Source organism: Coffea arabica, chromosome 7c (assembly GCF_036785885.1).
Source record: "Coffea arabica cultivar ET-39 chromosome 7c, Coffea Arabica ET-39 HiFi, whole genome shotgun sequence".
Taxonomy (NCBI): Eukaryota; Viridiplantae; Streptophyta; class Magnoliopsida; order Gentianales; family Rubiaceae; genus Coffea; species Coffea arabica.
The window spans coordinates 16,553,943-16,563,280 of record NC_092322.1 but is presented as its reverse complement, the minus strand read 5'-3'; the positions used below and the strand labels follow the sequence as shown (position 1 = coordinate 16,563,280).

The following is a 9,338-nucleotide window of genomic DNA, read 5'->3' as shown; positions in this document are numbered from 1 at the left end:
TCAACTTAAAAGAGGTGGGAAGAAAATGGCGGTAGTGGGTTTTCTCCGAACACAGTACATTGTCGCTGTAACTCCTTCTGTTCTTCTCCTCTCAACAAATTATTTTGCATAATATAGACATAAATCTTTGTTTTCTTCTCTTCCAACTCTTAAATAAACCCTATCAAAACGGGCATCTTGTCTGAGGTGTGCACAAGATAATTGTGAAGATCGTTGCAGCAACAATACACGCCAATTTAACTTGTAGATGACTGAGATAGATATTCATGAGTAACAAATGCATAGCCGAGACTTGTGAGCGGCCCATCTGAAATCCACTGCATGGTGAACTCTGTCCAAGGTAAATACTAATATTATATGTAATTTGATTGTAATAAATGTGTTATCTAGTGAATCATGATTTGAAAATTATAAGAAGTATGTCATTATCCTTTTACAGAGAATGGTTAACTTGTACAATAAAGATCCCGTACAAAATTTCAAAATATAAATGAGGATGTGTACAAATAAAATAACATAAGCGTAAAAACAACTTAACAATGTGACCAACTTAAATAACTACGCAAACGGTATAAATGACAATGTACAGATTTTGAGAACTCTGTCAAACCTTACGCTATGTAAAAGTGTATTTTACATACATGCATTTGTTATGTTACAAGTTGATATAAAGGGTGTACACATTATTATAAAGTGTGTGCATATGATTGTAAAGTATGTAAATACTGATATTATACATAAATTGGTTATAATATTTGTTTGAAATGAATATATTATATAGTGAAATATGCTATGCAAATTATTAGAATTATGTGATTACCTATTACAGAGAAGATACATATCCATAAAAATTATTTTACAAAATGTTGTAAAGTGTGTACACGTCGTTATAAAGTATGTACATATGTGAATACAAATAATTAAGTGCTTATGATGTGAATAAGAAAATAAAAAATAAATACAAAAGTTTGTCCTGAAAAACAATAGCAAAAAATGCTTTTGTCGAATACAGCACAATGGAGGAAGCATTGTGTCCTAAGATCAGCATGGAGTTTCAGTCAGAAGATGAGGCATACAACTTCTACAATAGATACAGATTAGTTGTTGGGTTCAGTGTTTGGAAAGACTAATTGAACAAGGATAAAGACGGTGTAGTTACATCGAGAAGGTACACATGTTGCAAAGAAGGTTTCAAATGACAGTACGAAGGAGATGTAAAACCAAAGAGAACTCGGGCTGAAACAAAAACCGGATGTGAAGCTAAAATGGGAATAATTTTGAACAGAGAAACAATGAAGTATTAGGTTCGAGATCTGGTAATCGAGCATAATCACACACTACACATTCCAGAATGTGCTCATATGATGCATTCGCAAAGAAAAGTAAGTATTTCTCAAGGAGTTCAAGCTGAGATTGCAAATGATGCAGGAATATCCTTGAAACAATCCCATGAACTCATGGGAAAAGAGGCAGGTGGATTAGGCAATATTGGCTACACTCGTGATAACTTAAAACGCTATCTACGAACAAAAAGAGAGAGGGGATTAAAGTATGGTGAAATTGGTGCAATGCTACGATACTTTGAAAAACAAAAATTGGAAAATTCGTCATTCTTCCACGCAGAGCAGCTTGATTGTGAAGAACAAATTACAAATATATTTTGAGTTGATGCATCAATGCTGATGGATTATACCTATTTTGGGGATGTGGTTACATTTGACACCACATATAAAACTAACAAGAAATACAGACCATTGGATGTATTTGTGGGATTCAATCAATTTAGACAATTGGTTATTTTTGGAGCAACTCTATTGTATGATGAGACTATTGAATCATTCAAGTGGATGTTCGGTACATTTGTAGAGGCAGTTTGTGGAAAGCACCCAAAAATCATCTTCACAGATCAGGATGCAGCTATGGCCGCTGCAATTTCAGCTGTTATGCCTTCAACATACCATGGTCTGTGCACTTTTCATATTAGAGTCAATTTCATGAAACATCCTGGAAACTATTACAAGGATGGTAGTAATCTCCCATATAGATTTGTTGAATGTATGTATGAGATAAAAGATGAAAATGAGTTTATCATGGCCTGGGATGCAATGTTAAAAGAACACAAGCTTGAAACAAATGAATGGTTGCGTGGCATTTATGTATATCGAAAGAAATGGGCAAAATGCTTTATGAAAGGCGTCTGGACTGCAGGTATGCATAGCACACAACTAAGTGAGAGTCTAAATGCTTCCATAAAAAAATATCTGAAACTTGATCATGATCTAGTTCAATTCTTCAAATATTTTAACCGAGTTGTGGATGAAAAAAGATATAATGAACTAAGAGTTGAGTATCATAGTCGACAGAAGCTGCCAATGTTGGGATTGCAATAAACTCCCGTACTGATCGAGACAGCTTCTATATACTCTCCATGCATGTTTGTTGCATTCCAGAATGAATATGATGAATCCACTACAATGGTAATTTTAGACTAAAAGCATACTACAATGCATGTGGAATATAGTGTTAGTCAGTATGATGGAGAAAGGGAGAGAAAAGTGATATTGAATCCAATAACTAAAGACATTACTTGTAGTTGTAATCTTTTTGAGCAGGAGGGAATCCTATGCTCACATGCTTTAAAGGTGTATGATATGGTTGGAACAAAGTTTATTCCTAATCAATATGTGACAAAGAGGTGGATAAAGAAGGCAAGGTCTGGAGGCAACGTCGATTGTAAGGGTAGAGAAATATCATCAGATCTATCTCTCTCTATTTCCCATCGATATAGGCTATTAGCACCCGAAATGGTAAGACTTACTACCAGGGCTGCCATGTCAGAAGCCGCTATAAAGTTAGTCAGTAGCGTAATGTCTGAATTGTCAAAGAGAGTCGAAATGCTATTTTGTGGAGAAATAGATAAAATAACACATAAGAGTACATCAATGGATCTATGCAAGGAAATACAGGTGCAGAATGCACCTGACCACTTTGTGACTCCAACGGGTTTGAAGAAACGAAGTGGCAGAAAAACTAAAAAAGTATTACGTAGTTGGGTGGACAGGTTTCATAGGCAAAAGAAGAATTCTAGATTGTCTAAGGCAAGCACTCCTAAGATGGTTAGTACTGAATCATACTTTTGGACTTACATAACTATATCATTTCAATTGACTCTACTATCATAAGCCGACTCAGTTGTTGTATATTTTTCTCTTGTCAGTCATCAAAATCCTATCAACCTATCCAAAGCCAAACATCAAGCAAATGTTTGTCATCGAATAATTCTGTGGTAGTAAGTAGCTATTTTTATACTTTACATAATGTGCATTATAGTTCACTGTTAGTTATTTAGTTGTTACAAATTAATGTTTTACTTGTACACATTGGTTATTAAGGTGTACATATTAGTGATAGGATGTTCATCAAATGTTATTTATTTTTGACATAGTAATATCACATTTTATACATATTAGTTGGTACACATTACGGCGATTTCTTGATTTAATAGCATTTACATGTTGTTTTATGCGTACAAACTGATATATATGTTGTACACATTGATTGATACTATGTACAACTGGTTATTTTGTTTTGAAATATCATTATTGCATTTGGACACATGATTACACCTTTGGATAAAATTTTTTACAGATTATTAATTTATTTGCTCATATTTATTTTTTAAACTATACAAGTTATAATTATTTATCACCCATTGTTTAGTTTTAACATCGTATTATTATTCTGGTACACTGTGTATATTAGTTGGTATACAGTACGACAATCTCTTGATTTAATAGCATTTACATGTTGTTGTTTTATGTGTACAAATTGATATATATGTTGTACGCATTAATTGATACCATGAACCACTGGTTACTTTATTTTGAAATATCGTTATTGCATTTGGACACATGATTACATCTTTGATCAAAATTTTTTACAGATTATTAATTCATTTGCTCATAGTAAGTATTTTTAAAATCATACAAGTTACAATTATGTATCACCCGTTGTTTAGTTTTGACATCATGTTATTATTATGGTACACGGTGTATTTTATCTTGTATACTACAAACCATATCATTTGAAATCTATTGCATAGTTACTTCAATCTAATGCATTGGTTATGTGTTATATTCATAGTAGCCCATAAGTTTGTAGTATAACTTTACAATGTATTCATTTATGGTCACTTATGTACTGAATTTTGATTTTTGTTTAGATTACTTTCGGTTGATTTTTGTTTATATATTGTTAATTCAGTTAAACACGTTGTTATATATTATGTACACATTTGCATTATAATTTTCGTACATCATAGCATCTTAAATTTTGGACATAATGTGTATTTAATTTTTATAAATTAGTTAGTTTATTGTTATATACAGTTAGCATGACTTTGCAACTAATGTAATGTGCTACTCATGATAACAGTCATTCAGTGAATCAAATTTTGGATCATCCCCAATTATTCACTCAGATATGCAGTCTTGTACGATGGTAAGTGAGATATTGCACTTGTGTGGATAATCAAGATTTTGGACAAATTTACAGTATATTATTCAATACAATACTTAATGGTAGCCCGGTGAAACTGGAATTACTCCTCAAATACTGGGTACTCATAATATCCGTATTCAAGATCGTAACAATCTCCCACTTTTGATTCCCAATGATCCTGTGAGCAAGACAAAGTACAGCTCCGAATTCTTAATGGTCAGTAATTCTTTGAAAAGCTCATTATTTACAGTTATTATTTAGAACTATTCTAACCTTGTTACAAGACTATTGTAGGGCATGCTTTTATGAGCACTGAATATTTGATTTAAATAATTTATTACTTGTTTCAATGATTGCCAAACCCCATTGTGGCCTCTGTGGAAAGGTCAAAGAGCAGTACTCCCATACATATAAGCGATGAAGAAGTGCAACTACCTACGATATAAATGGGTAGAAGCTAATTGCCTTCTATGAATTTATATGCTAAAATGATGTATCTTGTGACCCTTTTGAAACTGGATTGAAACAATGTAATACTAAAATGATAGTTTTACTTTTATATTAGATAGTAGTTTGAAAATTGCAATCAATGCATAATAGTTTTACACCATTTACTTCTATTCAATTGATTACAAGAAATTATATATTCATCGTGGTGTCCCAACCCTGTCTGCCGCAAACAAAAAATTGTACATGTCCCAACAGTAATGAACTTTGCTCCCAACACAAAATTCTATATGTCCTACTAGTAGTAAAAACTTCATAACTAATGAACTTTGCTCCCAACAGTAATCCCAAAAGGGGATAATTCTACACAACACCAGTACAAAATTCTATGCAACACAACTATAAATTACTAATTATTTGTCAATCATTTATTACAACTGATTTTTTCGTCAGGGAGGGATATTTAACAACTCAAGGATGGATTCGGCCCATTCGTTATGCTCAGTTGCAACCAATATAGACACATATCGCACTCGATATTTCCACATGTTATCCTATCCAAGCATTGAAATAATCAGCACCACATGGTATATATAAGTCATCATAAAAATAATTGCTACCAAAAAATTTCTATAAATCAAAATAATATATATACCTCCGTAATGCGTATGCCTAATCTTCCAATCCAGTGCTCCAGAAATTTCATTATGAACACACCACAATCATAGCTGAAACACGAGGTATACATTGTCATGAGAACTAGATTGTAGGACATACAAGTTTTACCTTACCATCCTAATAATATAATCTAGTATTTAGTTATATTCCAAGATAGAATATAAATAAACTCTTATTTACAGGACATATACCTATTGTGTGGAGACTGTTGAGGCACATCTGCGACTTGCAATATAAATCCCTTGAAATTCACCGACTTATCAAATTGTTTTGCCATTATTAATCCCAAGGTTCGCTTCTGCAATATAAAAATATACTCCCTCCGTCCCAATATTAGAGACGTTTATAGGGAATGCAACTTTTTATGTACAGTGGTATCATTATTGACAGCCAAACCTTTGTTCCAAATTTACCCCGTCGCAAGTACAATGGTCAGCTGCACTTTGTGTTTTTCATGGAATAATGATTTCGTGGGTCTCATCTTAACCAAAAGCATCCCTTTGTATGTTAGAGACGCGCTATTATTGGCCTTATAAAGTGAGAGTTAGTCTCACGTACTCCTCTGACTTCTCCAAATGGATAATAAATAGCAGGTCCCACCAAATTTATTTGAATTTTCTAGCACATGCGCTATGAGGGCAAGGACGGAACATTAGAAGGAAAATAGTGTAGCGTGATTCTAATTTTGGGACAATGAAAAAGGTGAAACATGACATTAACAATGGGACGGAGGGAGTAATCTTCCTGATTACACTTTCACACTAGTTATATAATTTAAAACCATGGAACAGATGCATTAAATAGTGTTTAGATTTCAAGCTATAAATAGTGTTTAGATTTCACCAGTCGTCGTAAGATGTTATCTCTCGAACCCGTAATGAATCAACTCGTGAGTCAAGGAGATGAACAATGTATTGTGCAATATCAAATGAGTATACAAATCAGTGACTTTTGTTCACCATTGGAACCAGTATTTGAAAATATAATGTGTTAGACTTTACAAATGCAACATATTTGATATAAAATAAAAGGTATTTGATCCAGGAGTTATAAGAGATTGATCACGATATCGGCATTTGCTAGACTTGAAACATTATCTGCTCTTACTTTGAACCACTTGTTCAATTGCGAATATAGGTCATCATCAGACATGTTCTCAAATCGGTCTACACGTTGAATGGCAACCTGCCCAGCAAATCAATGAAATTGGATCGAAAGTTATACGATAGTTAAAAATTGCACGAGCAATTCATACTATTTATTAAACTCTGGCATCAAATTTTCTAATAAATTAACAATAAGTGAAATTGTATATGCATGGTGTTAGTTGGTGGTAAAAAAATTTGGTCATTATACTTACAACATCACATGGCTCGACGTACGCTTAACCTTCATCAGTCTTTTACTCACATCATTATTCAGTAACCTTGCATACATATCAATGACCTAAAAGAGGGGTGAGTATAACAACAAAATTTTTTAGCATTCCAAAAGTTGAAACTATCTCCACAACTACAGTAAGTAAATTAGTCAAATAAAAAAATTTTTCTTTTCTCGTGGCTTACCCTATCTGATACCCAATGCTTCTCCCACAAGGATTGCATATCTCTTCGGTTAAGGCTAAATTCGAACATAGATACTAATATCTCACTACATTGAACATTGAGTCAACAATTTTAAGTTCAATTATAAATGAATATGAATAAAAATAACATATAACTCCGAATATTATCGCATAAAAAAAATTTTATCCCTCATCTCCCTTGTCTTCCATGTGAAATTCGCAATCTGCCAGCTACATTGTGTCAAAGTAGCCTGGATTTGGAGCTGATAATCAGTAGACCTCATGAGGGTGTTGTGCCTTGTCGTCCGTAATGTCTTGTGCATTCGGCCATGTTCCGTATTTATATTAAGTCAAGAATAGCAAATTTTTCAGTAATGATAAATTTTCATATCATTTACAAAGTGCAATAACAAATGAAAGCAAAATTTCAACTACAACATATATAACTTGCCTTCGCACTCTCTTTTTTTATATCTAAACCGACCCTTCCATTGTGTTGCAGCACATAGCGAATGGTGCTCTACTACAGCTCTTGATGGGGAAGTTACGCCTGCATCCAAGCAATGAACTTCTACAATTCTACTATCCCTAACATCTTTCATGACATTGGGCTACTGCAACTGGTGTAATGCTGTCGCAATTGCCTTGGCATCATTTTTTTCTTCTTTTTCTTCGGGCTTATTTGCCTCATCTTCACCAAAATCCTCATTCCTATCCCCAACACATGTCTCGTCTTGGTTGTTTTCATATTCAGATTTGTCTGTATCAGAATCTATAACAACATTTGCCTTTTAATCATGGATCATTCGCTTTTTTGTCTTTTTTCTTGTAGATCTAACGACTGCCTGGAAAGATGATGGTATGGCACTACGTTGCGAGCACATGATACTTGATATGTTAATTACACTTTGTTGGCACTCGATTGCTTTCCGCTCGGCATTTGCTGCTTTGCATATAGAGTGGCTAGATGAACCTGAATATACAAAAATCAATGCAATTAATCCTCATATTGGTACAACTTCGGACATATTTGCATTCGTATTAGATTTAATTTGTTATCTTACAGCAATTTCTCCATGTCCATTATTCACCATCTGGCTAATCACATCCGGTGGAAGCTCATTAGCTTCCTCTTCCTTATTTTCTTCTCTGTCCATTTTGTTTGACCCCACCTTTGTGGATAAAAAAGTATATTGTAAGTTTCACAAAGTAGTTAACCGTATAATATAATGTCTTGCCAACTCAAATTCCAAAAATATCATTATTTCAGCAATACTTATTGCTTGACCCCATTTTCTTCTCTGTCCATTTTGTTTAACCCACCTTTGTGGACAAAAAAGTATATTGTAAGTTTCACAAAATAGTTAGCCGTATAATATAATGTCTTGCTAACTCAAATTCCAAAAATATCATTGTTTCAGCAATACTTACTAAGTTTCCTTTACCAAATTTTCCAAGACCACCCAATTCAAGTGTTTCTCTTTCCATTATATTGGCATCAGTCCATGTTTTTGCTATAGGGCAAGTCCTACGAATACAATGATTGAGTATACTTACTCGATCATAATAATGTAATTGCAAAATAATAACAACTTACCCTTGTTAGATATAATGAATAAATATAAGGTAAGATCATCCAATAGTTGAGATTTCTTAACTTACCAGCAAAAATAGGATGCAATCTCCAACATTTTTATGGGCATTACTTTGCATATTCAATCATTTTTGCATAAATTAGCTCTGACGAGCTCAGCCCAATTAAATTTTGCTATTTCTGAAATTGATTGTAAACTCTCCCATAAATTGGCTTTAATTTCAGCTCGTATTGTTGGAGCAAGCAAGCACCCATATGTAAAAATAACAAATAGTTGGTAGGAATTAGCTGTAATTAGTCTAAGAATACAGCTATGTAATTAGTCTAAGATAGCTGCTGTAATTAGTCTAAGAACACAGCTATTAGTCTAAAATAGCTGCTGTAATTAGTCTAAGAACACAGCTGTATATAGTCTGTAATTACAGACTATATACAGCTGTACATGGCTGACCATTTAACCTAGTTACTTGTATAAATAGATCAATGAAATATATGAAAAATGAACTTTCAGCATAATAAATAACTTGGTATCAGAGTTTTGGGGTTTTTCCTTGC

General features: G+C 33.4%; 1 protein-coding gene across 1 annotated transcript; it reads left to right on the top strand.

Annotated features, from left to right (window-relative positions):
- Window positions 1-1,676: 1,676 nt before the first annotated feature.
- LOC140010574 (protein FAR1-RELATED SEQUENCE 12-like) lies at window positions 1,677-7,781 on the top strand. Its single transcript, XM_072057865.1, has 6 exons — window positions 1,677-2,208; window positions 2,413-2,477; window positions 2,613-3,116; window positions 4,435-4,500; window positions 4,585-4,716; window positions 7,692-7,781. The coding sequence occupies exons 1-6, from the start codon at window positions 1,677-1,679 to the stop codon at window positions 7,779-7,781; spliced, it is 1,389 nt and encodes a 462-aa protein (XP_071913966.1).
- The last annotated feature ends 1,557 nt before the right edge of the window (window positions 7,782-9,338 follow it).

What these genes read in the sequence shown, in the direction of transcription:
- LOC140010574 (XM_072057865.1), top strand. Translation starts at nt 1,677, where the DNA reads ATGCTGATGGATTATACCTATTTTGGGGATGTGGTTACATTTGACACC. An exon ending in GAAAGGCGTCTGGACTGCAG is followed by an intron (nt 2,209 to 2,412) that starts GTATGCATAGCA and finishes TGATCGAGACAG; the next exon opens with CTTCTATATACTCTCCATGC. An exon ending in ATGATGAATCCACTACAATG is followed by an intron (nt 2,478 to 2,612) that starts GTAATTTTAGAC and finishes CTTTTTGAGCAG; the next exon opens with GAGGGAATCCTATGCTCACA.